The 26,345-nt window shown below is 36.0% G+C and overlaps 1 protein-coding gene and 1 long non-coding RNA gene across 2 annotated transcripts; both read left to right on the plus strand.

Moving 5' to 3' along the window:
- The first annotated feature begins 11,136 nt into the window (after nucleotides 1–11,136).
- Nucleotides 11,137–13,947, plus strand: LOC113736599 (red chlorophyll catabolite reductase, chloroplastic-like). Its single transcript, XM_027263657.2, has 2 exons — nucleotides 11,137–11,679; nucleotides 13,134–13,947. Exons 1-2 carry the CDS (start codon nucleotides 11,323–11,325, stop codon nucleotides 13,743–13,745), a joined length of 969 nt encoding a protein of 322 aa, XP_027119458.1. The 5' UTR covers nucleotides 11,137–11,322; the 3' UTR covers nucleotides 13,746–13,947.
- A 261-nt stretch (nucleotides 13,948–14,208) lies between these two features.
- On the plus strand, nucleotides 14,209–25,880 carry LOC140038219 (uncharacterized). The gene is made up of 3 exons (XR_011842006.1): nucleotides 14,209–15,244; nucleotides 15,332–15,434; nucleotides 25,663–25,880. It is a non-coding gene; the product is annotated as an uncharacterized lncRNA (long non-coding RNA).
- Nucleotides 25,881–26,345: the final 465 nt, after the last annotated feature.

Genomic DNA, 26,345 nt, shown 5'->3' on the forward strand with positions numbered 1-26,345 from the left:
TGATCAAATATACCTATTCTACCCCTTAACTCTCAATTCTCTCTACTTAAAAAATAAAACAAATAATTTTTTTGAGCTGTCTTTTGTTTAATTATGTAAGGGTATTTTGGTCATTTTGACCATTTCCGTTAAGTTTAACGGATTCCGTCACCTTTACAATTTAGTTCAAAGCATGAGGGGTCGTGTTGTATATTTTGAAAACATGGGGGGCTTTTCTGTGTATTAGGCTTATCACAGGGGGCTTTTTTGTTTTTAACCCTAAAAAGAATAAAGAATGAATAAAATATTTTCCATTTTCTTTGCCTGACAATATATTTTCAACTATTTGAAGAAATCTATGTTTGTTTTAAATTTATTTAATTCTTAAAAACATATAGTTGGAAATCATTTATTTCATTTTTTGAGATTTTTCAATAAAACCAAATTCATTTTTTGGTTGCCAATATTGAAGAGCTCATAAACATTTCTCTTAATTCTAATTTATCCAAGGAAATTTAGTTGTAATAACATTTAATTGATTATTATTACATTGAGTATTGTCTTATGCTTTCATTTGAGAATAAGTAGGGTAAGAGCATCAACTAGAATTTTGTTTTTGTCATTTATAAATTGGATGAGGAATGACACATTTTTAATTTGGATTTTGAGTTAGAAATTAGGGATCATTTCTTGGAATAGAAGAAGCGGATGGCCTAGAGACTACAAACTTAGGGCCCGTTTGGGATTGCGGTAGTTTATTGAAAAGTACTTATCTAGTAGAGTTTTTAATAAAAATACTTATTAATTGTTTAAGTGCTTTTAATATATTATTTGGAGACATAGTTCAATAAGTACTTATTGTATTGGATGGTGTGTAATTTGAAAATTTTTAAAAGTTTTTATCTCTTTATTTGGTTCATAATATAGGATAAAATGATTAAATTTGATGTTTTATTTTTTAAACCACAAAAGCTACTCTAAAAGTACCAAATTTGAGCTTTTGCTAAAAGTGCTTTTAACACAAAAAGCTCACCTCCTAATTTTACGGGATGATATCCATCAAACACTTTATAAGTACTTTTAGCATCTAAAAGTGTTTTTTTTTACCAAAATCACTGCAAACCCAATTGGGGCTTTAGATCTTTTAGAAAATTGTATGTCTACAAACACATCAGTAAATTAAATAATACTTAAAATACTAGTAGGTAGAGGTGGCAAAATAGTTATATGGATCATAATTGGTTTCATAAAAATGGATCATGGATTAAATGATCCAATTCATTTAAATCCATATAATAAATGGTTGTATGTGGATTGGATCCGAATGGATGATGGATATCCAATTATCCATTTAAAATCCATTTAACTAACACACAAGTAATTTCTTTAACTAACACGCAACTTAAAATGACACTCCTAAGTCAATAGGATGAGTTCCACTAACAAAGAAGAATAAAAACAAAAAAAATGGAAAAAGAAAATAAAAAAAGCATGTAAAAATTTGGTATATGCCGATTGCGAAGAAACCTTTGACCGTGCAAGTGGGAAGAGTTGAACAGCATCTTGGACTGGGAGTATTTACTCAGCATATAAGAAATTAGTATTACCAAAACATGCTGGGTTTGCTCATTACATTCTTAAATGGATTTAGATGGATTATGTGGATCATCCACTTATAACCATCAAGCCAATTGGTTTCACTTGGATGTCCATTAGTGTCCATCTAAATTTTTTAGTAATCCAAAACCATTTAAGTGAGGAGGATATGGGATGGAAATTGCAACCTCTAATAGTAGGTTCAAGGTAAACTTGCTCTGAAATAGGGATTTCAAATAAATTCTATTTTGAATAATTTGTAAGTTTCCCAAGAAAGCCTTTTGAAATGTATATGTTGGAATTATTCAGATTTGCTTCCATTAACAAGGTTTCGTTTTTAGTAGACATCTTTAATGATTTTGGATTGATAGTAGTTTTTATTACTTTATAAGATATTCTATAAATGACTAGAAAAGATTTTAAATTTTCTAAAAATTCTAAGTTTTTAGTTTGAATGTTAAGAGTTAAGATGGATATGATTTTTTGATCCATTAAATCTATTGTAAAATTAGGATAACAATTGAAATAAATGGACCATTTACAAGGTTTGATTATAAAACAAGTTTTGAAGATGGGAAGGTTGGGTTGGGTGATAAGATGGAAGGCGTTGTAAGTAAGAAGTCTTAGTTTTAAGTCCTCTCACTTGCAACAAAAAAAAAAGGAGTAACAAGTTTTGAAAATGCATATTTCTATTATCTCATAAATATAAAAAGATGGGATAATCTAAATCAAGCCTCTACACAAGTTTTATAGCAACTTGAACTTATCCAATATGGAGGTATCTATACTTATGAAGGTGATGCTTAAAAGATCCTTCATTCTTTTTTTTAAATATAAATAATATGTTCAGTGGTTTTTATTGAATAGTCTTACATAAAATCGAAAGTTCCTTTTTGATATATTGTTTCTATCATGAGCTTAGGAAGTTACCAATTTGACAACTTTTGTTTAATATTGACTACATTAACTTATAAATAATTAATACAGGTATCATTAAACTCATCCAAAATTTCATGAGATTCATAACACCTTTTAGAAGTCATTCAATTTAATCAACTGTCCATTGATTCCTAGCAATGGTTGCATTAACTACGTTTAGACTATCTATGACTATGGACTTATGATTAATGTTCTCAAATGCAGACACTGACCAATAATTGAGTAAGCTAAACCAACACTAACCTAAGTCTTAAGATAATGCAAAATGAAAAGAATCTAAAGGAATAATTGCATAAATAGAACCATCTTACGAACTCTGATACCGGTTTTGTAGACATGGTCTTTTCTTATTACAAGGCTTGTATGGACCACTAGTCTTCAAAAATTTTATAGTCCTGGCCTTTTCTTTCACATGGTTTGCATGACCACTAGTTTTTGTAACTATCTTGATTCGATGGAACAATTAGAATACCTATTGAATATATGAGTTCTCTTGACGCTACCAATTAGACTACACCTTTTGAGCAATTGGAATATATACCATCCAATCAGACCCTTAGGTCTGGATCATACATTATAGACTTGGCCCATTCGACCAAAAAAATTCAAGCAAATGTTTAATTGGGATGGGCAGGGCATGGACTTGAATGCAGGGCTTGAATTAAATGTGAATCATGTTTGGATTTTACTAGGTTTAAACCCGATTTGAGCTCGAATTTTAGATAAAAGTATGAGTTAAGTTTAAACTTTTTAATTTGTGTCTGAACCCCAAAGCCCAAAAGTCCTTAAGATCCATTTAGATTGATAGCTGAGTTTGTGCTTGCTAAACTTCGAATCAGAAACCCTAATTTATAATTGATAGCCCTAATATTAGAATCAGTTCTACTAAAGTTTAGAAAATTTAAGTACATGTATACAACATTCACCAAAATTACTACACATGCCATAAAATTTTGGCAACAACTTATTTTTGCTATGTAATTTTAGGCATTGATGGGCATTGAATTGGTGAATTAAAATTTTGTATTAATTTAGATGGTATTCTCTTGCATATCATCCTTCACTAGTTCCTTGAGATTGTAAACTAATCAAGCCTTTAATGCATAATTTAGCTTTAATTCGTTAAGAACTTAATTTGATTTTGGCTTTTAAAGAACTTGAACTCGAATAAATTTTATATTTTTTTATGTATTAATATTCTATATAAAATTATACATTTATTGTTTTGTTCCCTAGATATTATATATGTATTATTGATAAAATAATATTAAAATTAAAAAAGTCAATTAAAATTGATCTCCAACCACTTGAATATTAACTTGAATTTAACTTGAACCTAATTTTATGAATAATTGCAGAAACCTCCCCTAGCATTTATCAAAATATCACTTAGCACCCTTAGATTTCCAAAATCTCACTTACCTTCCTTTGATTGCTATTTTTTGCAACATTTAGCTCCTTTGGAAGAAATGTAAGAAAGATAAAATTTTTATTCCAATACTACCCTTATGTTATCTTACTTATAAAGTTAAAAAGTAAAATGATAAAATAAGGTTAAAATGCAAAGAATGAGTGATTATAAAATATGACTGGTTATAAATGCAACAGCGAGTAATTTTATAGGTATATAACAACTATTATCTAATCTAACAAATGATATTTTAAGCAAAAAAACATAGGATATTCCTGGACATACTTGGTCATTAGATCATTTTTTATTAATTTTTTAATTCTGACTTACTTAGGAAATTTTTTCTGTAAGTAAAATTTATATTACAAACCACACATATGAAGAGATTATTTTAATTTTTAGTAAACTTAAATTACATCATGTGTTAAAACACATGCCATAAAAAAATTTCTTCACTTCCTTGTAATTGTACTACAAAATTTTTTAAGATGTTAATTACTTGACAAAATCATTCTAAGTGGTTGACTTTGAGTAGATTTAATTTACTCGCATCTTTTGCCGTCCAACCACCATCTCGATACAGAAAAATATGAACTAATAGTTGATAGCAATTTGGTTTTTAAACAGTTATTCAAAGGTAACATTTTGTATGGAAATTTGGGCTCCGTTTGGAACTTGAGTTTTTTGGAAGTTTGTCTAAAACTTTATTGTAGATCACTGTAAAAATTGTAGAAAAACTTACTATATAAGTTTTTTAAAAACTTTATTGTAGCACTTTTTTTAAAACTTTATGTAGCAAAAAAAAAATATTTTTTTAATAACTTCCAAATTTTTTTTTACTGTAGCAAAAATTTGTGCTCCATATTACTGTAGCAAAATTATTTTGACTTTTTTCAACTAGTTGATACAAATAGGTAAATATGTAGATTTTCATATATTTCACAGTAATATGGAATCTCAAAAAAGTATGCAAATAATTTGTTATGCCAAAATAATTTGGAGAAGTTGTGAAAATCTATTACATTCATACAAGTGGCAATATTCATAGAAAATCTACATGACCAGAAGGTGGTAAACAAGTGGCAATATTCATACAAGTGGTAAACAAGTATATGACCAGAAGGGTTCAATTGCTACATGACCAAATATTCATAGAAATATTAAAAAAGAGTCATATTATACAAAAAACTAGTTTGAGCTACGTGGGAATCAAGTAATCAACGTGAAAATTAGACGTGGCAACCATATACTACTCGTTTCGGTGAAGGTACATGTGATCAGCCATTGCATTTCGTAATTCCTTCCAATCATGGAGTGCTTTTGGAGTGATGTGGAATTGTGGCATTTGAGCTCCCTCGGTACCTCCGCCATCCATATTAGTTTCATCCGTCAAGTAAACGTCATATGGCTACATCTCCCTAATGAAATTGTGCAGTAGACAGCACGTCACTACAATGTTCCTCTGTGCCTCAATAGGATAGTTTTTCATAGGACTTTCCAAAATTTTAAATCTCATTTTCTATATCCCAAACGTCCTCTCTATTACATTCCGAACCGAAGAATGGCAGCGATTAAATAATCCTTTCTATGCAGTCTGTGATCTCCCTCCTGGACCACTCTTGAAAGGGACCATGAAATCTGGCATGTGTCTGTACGCTGCATCAACTGCGTAATATTTTTCAACCGGTGGTACGGAAAATACTGCACTGGGATTGGAAATAGCATCCAACAAGACACGACTATCATGGGCACTACCTTTCCAACCGGTTCTGACATATACGAACCTCATATCGTGGTCACATGCAGCTAAAACATTTTGTGAAATCGTGTCCTTTCTGTTACAAGAGGCATCCTATTTCTCCCTTGGCACACTTGCCGAGACATAGGTTCTATCAATAGACCCAATGCAGTCCTACATTAAAGTTTGAGTAAATTAAACAGAAATTTAACTTATTAGTTTTAGGATGAGGGGCACGTACCTTAAATCAGGGATAAAATCGTCTATTATTCCGTATTCTAGGATGAGTAGCATTTATGTTCCTATGTCGGAGTGTAATAGGTGCTAATTGGACTAAGGACTGACATAGCCGGCGCACGTGTCGATGAATTGTCTCAGTGGAATGCTGGAATCGCTCACCTAGCACTCTTTGTGTCAAATCATGGCTCACGCCATATAATGCAACTGCTACTCCTTCCTCTAAAGTCACTTTATCATAGGGGCTCTCAGTAATATATCCACCTTCCCGCAATATCCGGTATAGTTGAACAAACGTGGGCACATTCATACGCATGTTCTCGAGCATCTTAGTGCAACGTCCCTCGAACAGCCCGTCAACCTAACCCTGACTTGACATAGCACTTGTTCAGACTAGCTGCCTTGTCCTTGGTACCTAATGTGTTTGAAAGTGCCACGATAGTATTAGCACAACAGTTGCGGCTTGTCTTGCATCATTTGGGTCATCTAAATTCACTCCAAAATTAGGTGGAGCCCTAGCCATTTATGCTCTGTTTGGGCAATACACATGCACCTTGAAAAAAAGTGATGGATAAGCACCAAATGAACCATAACAAGAAAGATCAGAACTTAGAAACTACTCTTATATTGAAGTAAAACTCGTATTTATTATTCGCCATGAACAAGTCAAATATTTGAAATGGAGAAATATTATGGTAAGTTTTAAAATGATCCAAACTACGTAATAACACAACAAAAGTGCAAATTCTTGTCCCAACAGGGAAAACAAGCATCTTCCAATCACAAATAAAAAGTCTATTACATTAATACATGTAATCAAAGCCTTCCAACTGGTGGTTAACCACCCTAGGCACATGCAGGTCTCAGTCATCTAGTTCGCCTCCTCAATTTTCAGTGCATATAACCGCTTTCTAGCCTCACTCTTCTAACTCAAAAACATTCTCCGACGGGCAGCGGAATCAGCCAACTGGAAGCTGCTATGACCGCTATTTTATCTGGCAAGCCTTCTATTTTTCCTAAGGCTTCATCCGCCTTTGCCACCGAGTAAGGGTCATCATCCAAGTAAATTGGAGGAGGAGTAGGAGCAGGAGTAGCAGCAGGTGGGGGAGGTGGGGCATCTATGCTTTGGGACGTGCTCCGATCGGAAGCAAATGTCGCATCCATCCAAGATATTGCATTATTGTAGGAAGTGCTACTTAGACCAGATGGGAGGTCGCCGTCTTGATCTCTGGCAGATGAAGATTCCAAAGTCTTCTTTTTCCCTTTGCCTTTTGAATGTTTGGCATCCGATTTTCTAATTAACTGCATAGGCGGGTTCATATTGTCAGTCAAGTCCACGTGTTTCAGACCCTGTCCACCCATATTGTTAGGTGATTGACTTTGCCTCGCTTTTATCTCAGCATTGATGTTAACTGGTGGTTGGTTTGAATCTCTTGCATATCGTCCTTGGATATCCATTTTGTCAAACACCTCCGACAATATGTAAAAGACACGACAGTCTCTGTTGTGGTAACTCTCAAAGGATGGATTCTCCTATACATTTAACACCAAAAAGAACATAAGATGTAGGCTAAAAAAAACTTGTATGAGCAGTAAAAGCTTATGTAATACAACAGGAAAAATTAATTTTCAACTTTAATCACAGCTTGCCATTTGCTTTCATTCATGGTTACAGTCTATAGGAGGGGATCCCATCCGGCCTCAGTCACCCTCAATCGTATGCGATTGTATTCTTGTGTCAGGTGGCATAATACATAATACTTCGCCTTGATTTGAGATGGATCAAAGTGGTATCCTTTTTTGGCAAAGTTATCAACAATTACCGGGAAGATCTCACTCTTTAGGTTGCCCTTGTTCATTCTATTAGCTCATTTAAATTCGACCAAGTACTCCGCAAATTCAAGTTCTCTCTCCATTGGAAATTGGGCTCGACCTTGCCTTGATGAAACAGCCTTACCAGTTGGTTTTTTACACTTTATGTAGGACAAATGTATTAGCAAAAGTTGATCATTAAGGATGCAGGTAGAAGTTATGCATCTATTTTCACAGCATATATAGCAATTTTTGGCAATACAGGTAAAGAACATGTGTAAATAATACCAATAAACAACACACGGGGCCATGAACATGGGACACACAAAATAATACCTTGAATTAATTAGTGACGGGGTTGGAAAAAGAGACACACAAAATAATACCTTGAAATAATTAGTGATGCAAAGTTGTAAGTTGTTCTCTCCACACTCGGACCAAGCAGCGCTCACAGGATCAAGAAGTATGAATTCTTTGACTGTGAGCGAAAGTGAAAATTGGCCCTTACAATTCTTAACAGTCTGACATGCAAAGCCACAAAAAGAAATCCCCAAAACAAACCTCTAGAAATGGATCTAATGTGCGGTGGCATAAACCTGTTAACAAAGAATGTATGCCTATATTTCAAATTTTGGAATTCAGCTTAATTACTTGTTTCTATGATAAAACAGAAAACTACGCTAAATAAAGAAATGAAATTCCACATTCAAAATATTAAAAAGCAAACATAGAATTTGAACTAATTCCGCTAACCCCCTATCTTTCTCGAATCAAATGAAGCCATGAAAAATATTACTACTACTCATGGATTAATTAAACCAAAGCAAAATTAATAGACCAAATTCATCAAAAAAGAATTAAACTCCTACAACACTTAGAAAGATTTGTTTGAACGACTCCCTCATAATCAGGTGATGTTTTGCGGTGAATTAGAAGGCTCTCAAAACCTGCTTCTGACTTCAGGGTGTATGATCAGAAAGTCTAATAGAGAGGTACTGAAATATCAGATATTTCGCTAAGAAAAAAGAAAAATAAGCAGAACTCAAGTTCAGAGGCAGACTCTTTTGAAGAGAAATGTTGTACAAATTCTGGATTATTGTCCACCTTCACAACATCAAATTTTGAAAGGCGAACAATGGAATTCCTTATTGCCCATAACAACTAAAATAGAAACCATTTGTGTATCTTTGCATTTTTCAGATGTTTAAAAGGCACTTTATATATGTTTGCTATTTTGTACCCAACTGGAAGAAAAGAATTAAAAGACAGATGCCTGGGATCTATAAAATTGGGCCACAGAAGCAAGATGTTCACATAACGAATAGCATCCGAATCCCAACTAGAAAGGCTAACTTATTTCATCAATCCCAATCCGAATACCATCCGAATCAGTAAGATGTTCCCATAACAAATTTAGCAATCATTGCTCCAACCTCATATAAAAGACACAACCAACTCAGAAAGAAGGACAGTTTGAAGTATGAAGGGAAACAATGAAAAGAATACTAAAATTCAGAAGGATGAAAAGTTCTTAAACCATTAAGGCAATCAGGACAAAATGAGAACATGTTGTCACAAAACTGAGCTAGCATAAGAACAGTAAACTCTTCCAAACTACGAGGGGTTTATATCAGTATATGAATAATAAACTACTTTTTCACTGTTCCTATATAACAGGTGTGCAGTTTAGGGGTTGGATAGATTTCAGCATCAGGAATCTTATCTAGAAAATTCAACATTACTCCCTCAATGCAGGCTTTTAGATTGTATTTGGATATGGCAGGCAACCCCTCTTTGTTTTAGGCCTGTATCTTCTGGTGCTATTTGGTTTCTTTAGTTATAGTTAAGATATTGAATGTTGTCACAAAAGTTGCTAACACAACTGATTCAAGTTTATAAAAGGTCTGTCATGTGAATATCATTTAGTAGATTTCAATCTTTGGATACAAGTGACAATGCTATCTAACCTGAGGTCCTAGCAGTGGCGTAACGGATAAATTTTAATAATCATTACCAATAGAATCCTAAGGATCCAGTATACAACCAATTTGAATTTCAATGACTTGAGATTGTCTAAGTTAAAATGTATACCGCCATCAAAGCTTGCTCGAGTCTGCTACCAAAGCCCCAATATGGAGCCCCAAGATAAAACTGCTACCAAAGCCCCAAGATAAGTCATTTGTCTATCTCTATCGTATCTTTACTTAAGGTTACTTACAATAACCTAAGTATACAACAATCAGTACCGTCAAATTGTTATTCAATCCTCTAAGGAAGAAAAGAAGCAATAGCTTCTGCAAACAATGGAACAAACAAACTCTGACGTCAGACACACGGTCATATTCTGAGAACAAACACACGGACACACATCATATATAGAATTTAAAGAGCAGCAAAAGAGAAAAACTGTGGTAGAGATTTGATACGAAAAGGTTAATCCATCCATACAAGACCCAGAAATTCCATAACAAGCACCCCTCCTTAGAGGCCGACGTCCTCGTTGGCCTGGTAATTCGGGGCTCCCCCTTCTTCGAGGCAGAGTCCCGCGAGACTCGAACTTTGGACGTTGGGGTTATTTGTTTGGCTCTGATACCATTGATACGGAAAGGTAAACCCATCCATACAAGACTCAGAAATTCCATAACAAGATTCCAGTTTCGAAAACATCCTCAACATACTACTCCAATCAAATTGCCTTCTAATTAATTAACTCAGCAGCCTAAACAAAAAAAATTAGCATATTTAATAACAAAATCGCCAATAATCCTTCACTAGTATCTAATATAGAGGGAGTAATCAACAAATATTGCCATGAACTGTTGACTATACGCTGCGTAAAAAAAAAATATTGGGGAAGTAAAAAATGCTGAGCTCAATTCAATAGTTGAGTTAGAAGGGAATGCACCTAAAATTAGCACAGCAGTCTTCCTTTGGCAACAACAACAGCCATTTCTTGCAGGGCGGAGCGTGGTGGAGGGGATGAATCAGCCACCGCCGGAGTGCCGGATGGGATTGCAAGAGCCCAGTTTCTGAACCTTCGGTGGACCAATCAAGCACACCGAATGGGTTTCATCAAGAAAAAAATAATCCCGCCGCTTCTATTCGCTCCGATCAGCTGCACACTTTGACGTATTGCTTGGTTGACTCGGGAGAACTACTGAAAGAGCCCTAGCCTTCTATGCAATGAAAGAAAAACAAGAGGAAGAGTCTTCTGTTTTGTTGTGAAGTCGAAGGGAAAAAAAATGCCAAAACGACGTCGTTTTCTTAAAAGTTTCGGAAAGGGGCTACGAAAGTTTTGTTTGAAATTTTTAGAATTTCTGTAGCAAAAGTTAAAAAATTAGTAGCAAACAAACTTGCCTAAAAGGCCTTGGTCTTGTTAAGTTGTGAGAGGGTAAGTAAAATTTTAAAAACCTCAAGGGATTTGAGTGATTTTATGAGAAAGGCTGGAGAGGTTTTCAAAATTATCGCATCCTAAATTTTTATGCTGGTACCGGATTGAGTCCAAAAATTTGAATTTGAGTTTGATAGCCTAAAGTTTCAATTCCATTCCATTTATTGGTTTACAACACTGATGGAATAAAAACGCAAATAGCAGAGAAAAACTCCAATTATGGCTATGGCTGTTCACATATGTACCAACTTTCTACACTCAACTCACACAGTCCCATCTTCTCTTCGACCTTATCCTGCAAACCCATCTTCTACAACCGTCGTCAGAACCCGTATATCCTGCCTATCATCATCTTCATCATCACCAAGAATGGATCCTCAGACCAAATTCATGGAATTCCCACATGTATCCGCCCCAATCAGGGACCTAATGCTGGGACTTGTATCTTCGGTAGAAACCCATCTGGGCTCTTCCCTTCTCCCTTGTTCTCTTCCACCTGATGTGCAGTACTATCAGAACCCCAATGGCAATGCTGAAGGCACCGTCTTTGTCAGATCCGCCATTCCCTCTTCTCCTGTACTGTACTTTCTGAAATTTATCCTCCCCTTTCTAGTCTTCTATAAAACGCCCAAGATGCCTTTTTTCTTGGCCTTTTCTTTTTATTGTAACTTTTCCTGGTTAGAATTAGTGATGGGCTGGTGAAGTCTTGATAACTTTGTCTCTAATTGCTCAATATATATTTTTAAGCTGATAAATTTGTTTGAAGCTGACAATTTAGACTGTGGTAGTTTTTTATTTTGTTGAGAAATGGTGCCTTATTTGAGAACCGCATACAAGTGATTTGTTTAAAATTGCTCTACCTAGTATAAAGCAAGCCAAGAGCAAGTTCCCTAGGCTTTATGCTTGGTTTTGTTAAAGAATTCGATGATTTTCTATAGAGTTGGAGACTAAGTTGCTGGATCTTGTGGAGGGTTTGATTTTGAGTCGTCACAGACAATGGTCATGAAAGCATCAAGATTTAGAGTTTATGTTGTCAAGATTTATGAGCTGGTTATGAGTTAAGATTCAAAATCATGGTCAAGAAAGCTCGTACTTATATAAGCACGTGTTTGTAATCATCTTGCTCATTGGTACCCAATACATTATTTTTGGGTTCACATTGATGAAGAATATGATGGATTCCTTCTCTCGTGCTTATATAAGTCGAGGCTTTCTTGGTCATCATGCTGAATGTTATCTCATCCGGTACAGACTTGAAATTGTTTCAGAGATTAATTCTATAGGTTGTTAGGAAGAAAATATCCCATAGCTAACACAGAAAGTGATAAATTCTAAAGCAGTACTTGTTTAGATAAGCTAAGACATTGTCAAGAAATTTGACGTTATCGGTTTTTAGAGGTTCTTAACTGCTTTTTTCAGTAATGCATAAATTGTGACTGTTAAAGCAAATATTTCTTGGTCACCTTGATTGAACATGTATTGTTAAAGAATGTCTTCTATTAGGTTTTCCATGATCAATTCATGTATAATTGGATGAATTTCCTCCAAAAGTAACAGCTTTGAGGCTTGAGCGCTCAGTTTTTCAGAGTCTGAGTGAATAAATGTGCTTCAATCCATGGTGTTCGATATGGCAATGGACTTTTTCTTACCTTCTTGTGTTGGTCTGGCTCTTGTTTGGAAATTGGCCTTGTCTGTTTCTGTTTTCAAATATTTATCAAATAATGATGAATCATTTTCTGTTGCATATTCTGGACTCTATCAGATCATTTTTTCAAAAAAAGAAGAAATTCTGCCAAGCATGTGTTTTGTTTACAAAATAAGTAACATCTGTTTGGGATATCTTCCTGATAAATGACTGAAACAAAAAGCATAAAGTTGCAGGTGAGGTATTGAATTAAAGTTTGCGTGTCGCTTTGTATCACGCTGTATTTGTTATCCATTATATCTTTAACGAGCTCTTATAATTTAACTTGAGAAATTACTCTCTTTTATTGTACTAATTACTCTTTAAGAAATTCTGCATCAATTAGGTTGATTTTATATTGGGAAGCTGGATTAACTGCAAGCTGCCATCCGGAGGAGCCTTGAACATAGCTAGCCTTTCAACCTATTTGAAACCCTCAACTAATGCCCCAAATTTCTTAATTGAGGTGATCCAGAGTACTCCAACATCTCTGGTTCTCATTCTTGATATGCCTCCAAGAAAAGATCTTGTCCTATATCCTGAATACCTCAAGACATTTTACGAGGACACTGAATTGGACAGGCACAGGCAACTTCTTGAGAAGCTGCCTGAGGTAACGCCTTACTCTTCCCCTTCTCTGTATATCCGAGCTCTTATCTCTCCAACAGCTATTCTTGTTCGCATAGAAGCTGAAGCTGGTGAAATAACGAGAATAGACGAGATAATTCGAGATAATTTGAGTCCTATTGCTAATGAAATGATCGAGGTATGGTTAAGTTTGTGTGCATCTGTGGATAAAGAAGTGGGAGAGGCTGAGATGGCTTACTTGGAAAAAAGGGATCTAATTACGAAGACAAAGACTATTGAGATTGATCTTGGCGCCAACATTCCAAGATTGTTTGGGCAGGAAATTGCAGACCGAGTTTTAGGAGTTTTAAGGGGAGTTTTCAATGTTTGATCCTCCTAGTCCTGTGACTCCTTGTACCGGATAACGATTTTAACTATCTCGTGTACTGTTTGTATTAAGTTGTAGATAATTTGATTGCTGTAATTATTATTTAGGATTGTAGCATGTAAAAGTGCAGAAGTAAGATATTACATACACAATGTATTTATTTATCTGATATGTGTGAACTACTCTACATTTACTGGGTTTCGAAGCTCCAAGAGTCTGGTAGCAAAATGGACTGTTCCAGAAATCTATGTGGCTGCTCTGCTATCTTTCCTCCTCTTCATGATCCACAATCTTGTTCACATCAGAGCACTACACTATATCTTACCAAACCCTCTCCTCTTCTTGGGTCTCCAAAATTTTTTCGAGAATCCATCCAAGAAAGCTTTCTGAGCTCAATTCCTCCAATGGCTACCCTCTAAATGCAGTTTCTTTGCAAAATGGTGAGTGTGTGTGTGTATATATATATATATTTACCTTTTTGGTACTATTTTAATGCTAGAAACCTGTATAACTTTATCTTTAATTGGTTAAGCTCTATTGCTGCATTTCTTGGTTGTTCATGTTAGCATTTATTCGATATTTTATCCAAAACTAAGATAAAATATCTGTATCATTTAGAATATTAGTTGTCTTTATGTCATTTTTGGCTTACTTTAGTGCTAGTTAAGCAAGTGAAGTTCTTTTCTTATAAAGCAGATTCCCGGGAAGAGGAAAAAAAACAAGAATTGTACTAGTAAACTAGAAAAAGGAGATTACTTTGTGTTCAATTTCGAAACTGAAACACTAAAGTGGAAGATCTAGAAAAAATTGATTGCAGAAATAAGTGTGGATAAGGACTTTATAATAGATGTACTAGTATTTATTGAGGAAATCGATAAGGATTTGTACAATGTTGGGAAGTCTACAATTATGTCATTTGGTCTAATATTCTACCAATCCCTTCCATTGACTATTGATATCACCAAATTGATGTGTTTTTAAATGGTCTTATTGATTTCTCGATGATTTAAACTTCAAAGCCCCATTTACTGGATTGTTCTTAACAATTTCCTGCTTTTGTAATTTTTCAATTTGGTTTCTCCTACATGGACACGTGGATTTGTTGAGAAAGTTCAATGTCAAAGCCCTTTGCAGAAAAACTACCTTTTCCAAAGCCTGAGAAGCAGAGACCACTCTCAGCATAACTGTTGGTGCTTCAGGGGGCACTTTCCAAGAAGAAGATTTTTTCTGCAGTATGTGCTCCTTTTTATGAAGATTTTCTACCTGAGCTTCCATTTCTGTATTGATTTTCGTTTATTTGGTCATCTAAGATTTTCAAGACCTAGATAGTAGAGAATGTAATTATTATTGTCACACGGTCTGGTAAACCTGTTCCCGAATGTTGTTTGCTAACCATAATTGTGCAAAACTTCATTGTCTTTGGTTATGCTCGGACCAAAATAACTGATGAGGAGCTGAGAAGCATAATTAGCACAGCCTTGACATGTAGAAGTTGACAAAAGGTGCGTGTACTTGATGAAAGAATTCTAAAGTTTAGCATATATTCTGATAATTTACTTTCCATTAACTTGTGGTTAAAAAACTTCCAGAGAAAATTGCAAGGACAAAATGGAACAACTTCTTATGAAATGTTACTATGACAGTTTGGAGGGCAACTTTGCAGAACGGGAATGCAAGCTCAAAGAGAAAGAGGTGATGCCTGTTCTTGGCTAAAGACCTGATTTGATTTGCATGCTTTTATCTATCAACAAAATTTTAATAGTTTATGTTATAAAAAAAAAGTAGTTTGGGTGAAATTCTTTATATGCAATAATGTTTGATGAAGCATAATAGAACAAATGTGAGCTAATCATTTTGTCTATTGATGGCGTATAATGGCATAAACATGCTTTTAGTGCCATCAAAGATTCATACATTGAGCATCTGAGAAAGTAGATTTCCATAAAAGTGCAAAGTTATAGTAAATTATCAGTCTTTTGAAATATTTTCTGGAAAACTGCTAATGTTGTTGCATCCTTGGACATTAGCTTAGTCAACATTATGCATTGCAGTTTCACATTATAGAATGGTCTTGAAGACCAAATTTTGGCTTTGTTGTTGTCATGTGTGCTTATTGTTTTCATCGTTCTGATTTTCTATTTCTGTGCATGTCTTGTTTGATAGATTCATTAGCTTAGTCAACATTATGCATTGCAGTTTCACATTATAGAATGGTCTTGAAGACCAAATTTTGGCTTTGTTGTTGTCATGTGTGCTTATTGTTTTCATCGTTCTGATTTTCTATTTCTGTGCATGTCTTGTTTGATAGATTCTGAGCTAAAAGGTGATCATTTGCTATTACTACAAGTAGTTACCTTTAACTATGTGTTGTACAGAAGGATGAGTTGATATGCAATGATGCTTCTTTTAGGATTCTGTAGGTTCAATAGACTTGCCCAGAAAAACTAAAGATAACCGTCACATTCATGTTTCTGCTTGCTGTTTTCTTGTTTGAAAACCTTGTATTTTGGTTTGCCTCCATAAATGTGGGTGGGTAGTTTGATATATTTGAAGTTTTTGTGTATCTACTGTATGTTCAATTACCTAATTCCGTAAGTTAAATCCTTGTCACTAAACTTTTGGCAAAATTGGCAAGGCATATTTGTTTTTTTGTTATTTGATCTTTTCCAGTAGCCAGTTCTCTTTGAATCTCCTCTATTTTTTTTTTTTTTTTTTTTTGCATCTGGGAAAGGTTGGAAACCAGTTCTTAGATGTGGAATGTTGACAATAGTATATTCATATACTTACTACTCAGGGTGATGGTCTGTCAAATAAGTTATTTTATTTATCAATACCTCCAAACATATTTGTGGATGTGGTGAAATGTGCTGGCATTAAAGCTTCTTCAAAAAGTGGATGACAAGGGTCATTGTGGAAAAGGCTTTTGGTCGTGATTCAGAGTCCTGTAGAGAACTAATGATATGTCTAATGCGGTATCTATCTGAGGATCAAATATTTTGGTAGGCTTAATAGCACCATCTTGTAATAAGCCTAAATCATTGACAGTGGCTGATTAATTCGAGTTTGTTGACTTTTGTTCAGAATTGACCATTAGCTGGAAAAGGAAGTTGCTGAGAATCTGCTAGTGGTTCAATTCTCAAATCTGGTTTTGGAGCCTCTTTGGTCTAGAATTTACATAAGCAATGAGCAATTTATCTTCCCTAGTACCCATGGATGAGGAGGGTGAGTTTCTCATGTTTCCTTCTGATTAAACAAAGTGAAATAAAATTACCCTTCCAAGGATTAAAGCAAAATTCCTAATGCTTGGATTCTAGATACTTTGACAACTAAGGGATTATAGAAGATATCATGCAAAATCATTTGTTTCAAATATTAGCTTTGTTTGCAATGTAGACACTAGCAAGCTTGGATGCCGCCTTTAGAAATCAAAAGGTATTCAACTTTGTGCTTGTCTGTCTTGGAAAGATCACTTGCCCAATTGAATTTGCTATTCTGTTAATTTGCATTTTCTTTTTGCAAATTCGCTTATGAGAACAAATTTTAGTACTCCACCTTCCCTTTCATGTTAAGAAAAACTCTCAAAAGCCTTTGAAATCTTCAAAAAGGGCAAATAGGGAAAACCCCCTGTGGAACAAAATAAATGTGTAGTAGTATTAGCATTGTAGGTTCAGCTCAAGGTTTTGAGATCATGGAGGACACTGCAGGTAGATGTGATTGTTGGCCAGTATAAGGGCAATAACAACGATAGTAGATCCTATCCAGGACATACAGACAATGAAACTGTGCCAGAGGACACACTCCTACTTCTGCTGCTGCTACTCTACTTTTTTTCACAATGCTTGCTGGATAGAGTTCCATTCCTGCTAACGGCAGGCAAATCTCTCCATAGCAAAAGTAAGTAAATATTTGTCCTTAACAAATGGATTCTACATAGAGATCTGTATAGCAAAGCGTTCTGACAATTGTCCCTTTGAAACCTTAGAGCTGAGATTGGAGTCTAGTTTATGCATGTCCTAGTAATTTTTACATGAAAAAGTTTTGAACTGACTTGGATAAGGCTATAAATGAGCTAGTGCTTCGGTCACAACCACATGACGCTGTATATTTAAAGATCAACAACTAAGTTCCAGGTCTTGGCATGAGACTGGATTGGGATGACTTAATCTTCTTTAGGTAAGAGATTGATGATGCTATTACATGTCAATTTCTTCATACTATGGTGCGCTGTTGAATACTTTTATTGTATCATTGTCTAAATTCAAAAGTTTTCTGCTGTTTCAAATATCACTTTGGATGCAGTATATCTTTTCCTCCAATTATTTGCTCACAAATTATGTTCATATTACATCTCATAGACAATCAGTAAACCTCTTGCTTAAATTGGAGATTCCCTATGGATTATGTGTTTTTCTTTTTTTTTTTGGGAGGGGGGTGGGGGGTCGTTTGTTTTCAAATACTACATTGTAACATTGTACATAAAAAAAAAATTGACATTGTAGATGTATTTCGGGGTGTTTTTAAAATTTAAAATTTTATTGGATTTTTTTTCTTTAAAAAAATCCTACCCCAACCACCCATCACCCCTTTCGTCCTTCCCCACCACTTGCATCACCCTCTCTCGCATCGCCACAATCCCTTCTTCTCTCCCTCCTCCTCATCTCTCCTTTTAATTCCTCCTCCCTTCCCCCTCTCCCTCTCCATGACTGGTCTTGGCCTGCGATCTCATTGCAGGTTGTGATTAGATCTAGTTGCTTCTCAACTAGATTGTGGGTGGGCTGCGAATGTTACGACCGGATTGTGTGGGGAGAAGGAGGGGAGGAGAGTGTGGGGAAGGGGGAGGGGAGGAAGGGGGAGGAGGATGGAGAGGGAAGAGAGAGGAGGGAGGGGGGCGGGGGTTGGCGGTGATGGTGAATGGTGTTGTGTGGTGGATGGTGATGGTAGGAAATTTTTTTTTTTTATATTTTTTATTAGGTGTAGTTGAGATTGTATGGATTAGGTGTTTTTGGAGTGTGTTATTGTAGACTCCAAAAATAAAAATAGCCAAATCCAAGTAGACTTGAAATTTTTAAGTACTTAATCTCACTTGGAATGCTTTTTCTCGTACAGAGTTCACTAATTTAAACAGAAAGCCAAAGGAGCTTAGTGGGAAGATATCTCTTTTCCCCAAGAACTAAGGATTATAGACATGTTGGTAACAAATCTTTAGGAAATTTAGTTCCACATTTTGATCTGTGTTTGAAGGTATATAAGCAAAATACTACATGCCTATGAAAGACTCATAGATGCAATAGAAGAGGAAAGAAGGTCTTTTATTGGAAGTTATGGGCTTGATGCTGCTTGGGCACTATTTTCACCATTGCTGAAAGAGCTTGGAGAAAAGAAAATTTGCTTCTTAGCTGTACCCCTTTAGCAGCATGGATTGGTTGGAGCTAGCGTTCACCGTTTTGCCCGAGTCCGAGATGGCTAGGGTAATTCTAGAGGTGGCAAAATGGGCGGGATGGGCGGGATTTGATTGGGTTTGAGATAGAACCGAGTCATACGGGTTTGGGCCCAACCTTATCCATATGTGTTTTGGGACTAACTTGGGCGGGATCACTTTGGGATGGGTTTAGATTGATCCCGTCCAATACCCAAATCTATTTTCTACATATTTTTTTCTTTTAATTTATTTTTATTTTTTATATAAATTTAATATTTTTGATTTATTAAATTTCTTTTAATTTTATTAAATAAACATGCAAGTGCTTTATACTTAAGATTCCCACCAAAAATTGGATTAACAAATAAAAGAAAAAATAGATATACAACCATATTCCAACATATATCAAGATGGTTAAGGTACTTAGGGTGTTGAATATTTATCCTCATTATTGTCCAATGATGACAGGTTTAAATTGATTGAAATGCTGGAAATTCTTGTGGATAATGACTAGAAAGACTACTAGATTATATTCGTTGGTATGACTATAAAAATTGTTAAAGATAATTTTTGAATCTAAGACTCCGTTTGGATTGGCTATTTTTTCAAAAAATAAGTTTTTCAAATATAGTATTACAGTAATATACAATAATTCAAAAAATATCCTATCCATATTAGTATATCAAATATTTTAAAAAAAAATTTATAGTAAAATTTTTTCATATACACTACTATAATAAAATATTTCAAAACCACCTCCCAAAAATAACTAATCCAAACGGAGCCCTTGCTATTTGAGCCCAATGAGTACCCAAGTATTTTCCAAGATTTCCCATCAATTAATGGGTACAATTGGGATTTGTCCTATTTTAAACCCAATATCAAATTTCAGTACCCATCCCGCCCAAAGTCTCCATGGGCATGGGTAACTCATTGGGACTTGGAACAAATTGCCACATCTAGGTAATTTGTGACAGCTCCACCTTCCCTTAAGGCGAACCAAAGGGGTTAGCGGACTGCCTGCTCAGCTCTCGTCAGGATTAACGGTTCAGTTTAGAGCGATCTAATACGTTCCGGAACATACAACGCGTGTAAACAAGTCAAAAGGTCAAAATAAAAAAAATGAATACGGAATCGGCCATGAATAGTAACCGACACGTCAAAACCCAACCAAACATCAAGCAAATATTTACATGTTGAAATTAAGCATATACAATCTAAAGTGGCATACAAAAGTTAATCAAAAGTGGATACATGCATGGTTTGCCAAATTAAAAGTGAAACAGATCCAAAAGTACATTTAGGGTTTCAATCAATGAGTTATACAAAAGATATGTCCAACTAGCTCAATTCGGCACCCAACTATCAATTGTAGTCCAAAAGTATTTATTTTCCTGTAAGAAAAACAAAAGGAATAGGGTGAGCTTACGTCCAGTGAGATAATACCACTCAAGCAGCAAAGTTTACATAAGCATAAAGCTTTTCATTCCAATTCATCAAAAGTAAACAAAGGCACATATCAAAAGTGGTGATAAAAGGATACGGGCGGCTCTCAAGAGCCCTTTTTCTCGTTTGCATTCTTGATCGAAGCTCATTGACCCTCCGTCAATGTTTAAGAGTAACCAACCGTAGACTCCACTTTACTTCCATTCCTTCCACCCAACATATCCCTACCGGACCCGAATTCCAAACACTTGCAATGTGGTATTATTCGAGTATATCGGAATTGAGAGTTTCATACTACAAGATTCCATATAACAGTTTTCCAAGGCTCATTAATTGTCACGACCAAGCTCTCGCTGGCTTGATTCAATCAACTATCAATGGGGTTGAACTCAATGGTAACAAGCATGGTCGTTGGATACTCGTTCAAACGCCACCAATTCAATTACTTTCATTTCATGTAACATTTCAATCATGGTAAACAATAATATAAGACACATGAGAGTGATCAAGTACACCCTCACTTCAAACAATATTCAACGCATCAAATTCAAGTACATCAAAGCCATATAGTAACACACAAGTGAGTAGTACACTTATCAAGCTTGAAAATGATATTTCATGCACCTCCGTCAAAGGAGCGTTGTGAACCACCGTCAAAGGAGCGTTATGAACCACCGTCACGCTCTAAAACATGCAAACAAGTACAATGAGACTCGATAACGAGTCATAAACCAATGCCAAATACTACCAAAATAGGGTTCCATAAGCATACATAAGCATTAGAGGAAACCCAAAAAATCCAGAAATGGAGTTAAGTGCTCACAAAAAAAAAACAGTTTTTGACATCATTTTGTGGTTTTGGCACCAAAGGCACTACGATTATCGGATGAAGGTGCAAAACACACCGTTTCGAAACTAAAAGATAGGGCTACAATATTGCAGAAGGTCACTCAGCCCAGTTTTGAGTGTAATCAGGTCAAAAATGCAATATATTACACCAGAACCGCAAAAACAGGTTCACAAATCGCATTCTGGTGCAAACATCATAAATCAGGCTACCTAAGTCCAAATTCAGTAATTCCAAAGCCATCCGAAAGCTAAGAAACAGGGCTACAATTCATCAAAAGACCTCAACAATCAATTCCGAAGCATTCCCAACCAAAATAACCCATTACAGAAGCAATTCTCAAATTCGGGTAAAATCAGGGCAGCAAGGGTAATTCCGTCTTTTCTCAAGATACGCTACTCCGATTGACCTGAAATTTTGCAGGCATCTCTAAAATATCATTCCCTACAACTTTCATGTTTTAACCCAAGGCCAATTCGGCCCATAACTATGAGCTACAGTGCCGGGCAGAATGAAGAACAATGAAACCCTAACCTTTCAATTTTCTTTCCAAAACAGAAATTGCTTGCAATTAACCACTTTTTCCACCTTCTAGCTTCCTTAAATACTATTTCCAATCATCATACATGGCTACACCATAATAATCATATTAAAACAGAAATCACATGATTAAATAGAAAAATGTCATCAATCTCAACTCAAATCATGAAGTAGCACCAATAATTATCACCTCAACTCACATAAGTTACTAATTAAACATTATTGGAAGGAAAAGAGTAGTTTCTTAGTCACTCACCTTATAACACAAGATAGGAAGCAATTCAACTATTCCAGGTCTAGTGCCTTCCTTTCACCAATTTCGTCCCAACCGGCATTTTCGTCCATATAGTGCCTCGTATGGAGCCATTTGAATCGACGAATGGTAGCTGTTGTTGTACGCAAACTCTACTAAGGTCATGTGTTGACCTCAGTTGCCTCCAAAATTCAGAATGCAAGTCCGTAGCATGGCCTCGAGAGTTTGGATGGTTCGCTCCGATTGTCCATCCGTCTGAGGGTGATAGGTCGTGTTCAAATTGAGTTTCGTATCCAGGGTTTCTTGGAACTTCTGCCAAAATCGAGATACGAACCGGGGATCTCTATCGGAAACGATACTCACAGGAACGCCGTGTAGCCTCACGATCTCATCCATGTACAGTTGGGCCAACTTGTCCATGGAGTACTTCATGTTTACTGGCAAGAAATGGGCCGATTTGGTTAATCGATCGACGATCACCAAAACGGCATCGTGCCCTTTTTGCGTCCGCGGCAAACCTGAAACGAAGTCCATGGATGGAAGAGGCTCAAGAAAAAGTTAAGTTGATACGGCAACGACTCCAAACTGCTCAAAGTCGACAAAAGAGTTACGCAGACAATCGAAGAAAAGATTTGGAGTTCGAAGTTGGAGATCGTGTTTTCCTCAAGGTTACACCGTTACGGAGTGTCACGACGGGTAGAGGAAAGAAATTGCAACCGAGGTTCGTCGGACCTTACAAGATCCTGCAGAGGATAGGTGCGGTAGCATATAGACTAGAGCTGCCGTCAAGTCTCTCTAGAATTCACGACGTCTTCCACGTTTCGATGTTAAAGAAGTACTATCCCGATCCATCCCATATCTTACAATCCGAGGAGATCGACGTAGACGAATCGCTTTCTTACGAAGAGAAACCTGTCCAAGTGCTTGATCGGAAAGTTAAAGAGCTAAGAAACAACCGGATTCCGTTGGTTAAGATACTGTGGAGAAACCATGGGGTAGAGGAAGTTACTTGGGAGATGGAAGAGGAAATGTGAAAGAAATACCCTGAACTTTTCGTGAGTTGAGGTTAGAAATTTCGAGGGCGAAATTCTTTTAAGGGGGAGAGAGTGTGAGAACCCGTAATTTTTTTTCATTTCCTAGGTTTTATTATATTCAATGGCTTGTTTTTTGCATTTTCGTAATTAGGAAAATTTCTAGATACTTTTAATGAGCACATATAGTTTTTAGATGATTTTTCTAGTATCAAATAGTTTTTGAGAAATTTAGAGCGTATACCGGACGTGGGACCCACTAGGACGAAAAGTTCGGAAAAATTTGGCTAGTTAGGTTAAGTTTTGGATACTGAATTTAATTTATCGAGTGTTATGAGATAATGAGAGGTTACCAAGTGGATTAGTGTAAGAGAGACAAAAGTTAGGCAAACAATTAATGAAAGTGACAAGTGTCACTTAGAGATTCATTACCATTTTTGACCACTATTCATTCTCTTACCAATTTATCAAAATAACTCAAAAAGTTGACCCAAAAATCCCCAAAATTTGCAAGCTCATGGCCGACCCTCTCTAAGGAGAAAAGAAAAGAAAAGCTCTCCAAAATTTTGCTCCAATTTTGCTCAATCTTCAACTTCAACCGGTTAAATTTGTAATTGCTCCATAAATCTCCTCCACTTAGTGATTTTAAGGTGATTGGTGAAGTTGTTTGGAAAGTTAAGGTGTTGAATTGCTTCCTATCTTGTGTTATAAGGTGAGTGACTAAGGAACTACTCTTTTCCTTCCAATCATGTTTAATTAGTAACTTATGTGAGTTGAGGTGATGATTATTGGTGCTATTTCATGATTTGGGTTGAGATTGATGACATTTTTCTATTTAATCATGTGATTTCTGTTTTAATATGATTGTTATGGTGTAGCCATGTATGATGATTGGAAATGATATTTAAGGAAGTTAGAAGGTGGAAAAAGTGGTTAATTGTAAGCAATTTCTGTTTTGGAAAGAAAATTGGAAAGTTAGGGTTTCTTTGATTTACATTCTGCCCGGCACTGTAGCTCATAGTTAGGGGCCGAATTGGCCTTGGGTTAAAACATGAAAGTTGTAGGGAATGATATTTTAGAGATGCCTGCAAAATGTCAGGTCAATCGGAGTAGCGTAGCTTGAGAAAAGACGGAATTACCCTTACTGTCCTGGTTTTACCCGAATTTGATAGTTGCGTCTGTAATTGGTTAATTTGGTTGGGAATGCTTCGGAATTGGTTGTTGAGGTCTTCTGATGAAATGTAGCCTTGTATCTTAGCTTTCGGATGGCTTTGGAATTACTGGATTTGGACTTAAGTAGCCTGATTTATGATGTTTGCACCAGAATGCGATTTGTGAACCTGTTATTGCGGTTCTGGTGTAGTATATTGCATTTTTTACTTGATTACACTCGAAATTGGGCTGAGTGACCTTCTGCGATATTGTAGCCCTATCTCTTAATTTCGAAACGGTGTATCTTGCACCTTCATCCGATAATCGTAGTGCCTTTGGTGCCAAAATCGCAAAATGATATCAAAAACTGTTTTTTTGGGTGAACACTTAACTTCATTTCCGGATTTTTCTGATTTCCTCTCATGCTTATGTATGCTTATGGAACCCTATTTTGGTAGTATTTGGCATCGGTTTATGACTCGTTATCGAGTCTCATTGTACTTGTTTGCATGTTTTTGGGTGTGACGGTGGTTCACAACACTCCTTTGACGGAGGTATATGAAATATTATTTTCAAACTTGGAGAGTGTACTACTCACTTGTGTGTTACTATATGGCTTTGATGTACTTGAGTTTGATGCGTTGAATATTATTTGAAGTGAGGGTATACTTGATCACTCTCATGTGACTTATATCATTGTTTACCATGATTGGAATGTTACATGAAATGAAAGTAATTGAATTGGTGGCGTTTGGACGAGTATTCAACGACCATGCTTGTTACCATTGAGCTCAACCCCATTGGTAGTTGATTGAATCGAGCCGGCGAGGGCTTGATCGTGACAATTAATGAGCCTTGGAGAACTGTTATATGGAATCTTGTAGTATGAGAGACTCTCGATTCCGATATACTCGAGTAATACCACATTGCAAGTGTTTGGAGTTTGGGCCCGGTAGGGGTATGTTGGGTGGAAGGAATGGAAGTAAAGTGGAGTCTACGATGGGTTACTCTTAAACATTGACGGAGGGTCAATGAGCTTCGATCAAGAATGCAAACGAGGAAAAGGGCTCTTGAGAGCCGCCCGTATCCTTTTATCACCACTTTTGATATGTGTCTTTGTTTACTTTTGATGAATTGGAATGAAAAACTTTATGCTTATGTGAACTTTGCTGCTTGAGTGGTATTATCTTATTGGGTGTAAGTTCATCCTATTCCTTTTGTTTTTCTTACAGGAAAATAAATACTTTTGGACTGCAATTGATAGTTGGTTGCCGAATTGAGCTAGTTGGATATATCTTTTGTATAGCTTATTGATTGAAACCCTAAATGTACTTTTGGGTCCGTTTCACTTTTGATTTGGCAAACCATACATGTATCCACTTTTGATTAACTTTTGTATGCCACTTTGGATTGTATATGTTTAATTTCAACATGTAAATATTTGGTTGGGTTTTGACGTGTCGGTTACTATTCATGGCCGACTCCGGATTCATTTTTTTTATTTTGACCTTTTGACTTGTTTACGCGCATTGTATGTTCCGGAACGTATTAGATCGCTCTAAACTGAACCGTTAGTCCTGGCGAGAGTTGGGTAGGCAGTCCGCTAACCCCTTTGGTTCGCCTTAGGGGACGGTGGGGCTGTCACATAATTCATAACCGAAACAGGGTTTGCCGATATTAATATTGATACTTGAGTCGTCTGTGGACCTATTTCGCAATTCCATGAACATGACCTATTCCATGCGACACTTCTTCACAACCATAAAACATTCTTTCAGATCTCTCTTATCTGCCATATTTTCTAATACAACATTTGACTCCGCAATGCACACTTGTACTCCTTACAATGCACTCAGTTATAGGACCCATCACCATTCAGGCTTCTAAGACACGCGTAGGACTGTGGTCGCGTCCT

Source organism: Coffea arabica, chromosome 3e (assembly GCF_036785885.1).
Source record: "Coffea arabica cultivar ET-39 chromosome 3e, Coffea Arabica ET-39 HiFi, whole genome shotgun sequence".
Lineage (NCBI taxonomy): Eukaryota > Viridiplantae > Streptophyta > Magnoliopsida > Gentianales > Rubiaceae > Coffea > Coffea arabica.

What these genes read in the sequence shown, in the direction of transcription:
- LOC113736599 (XM_027263657.2), top strand. Translation starts at nt 11,323, where the DNA reads ATGGCTATGGCTGTTCACATATGTACCAACTTTCTACACTCAACTCAC. An exon ending in CCGCCATTCCCTCTTCTCCT is followed by an intron (nt 11,680 to 13,133) that starts GTACTGTACTTT and finishes TGCATCAATTAG; the next exon opens with GTTGATTTTATATTGGGAAG.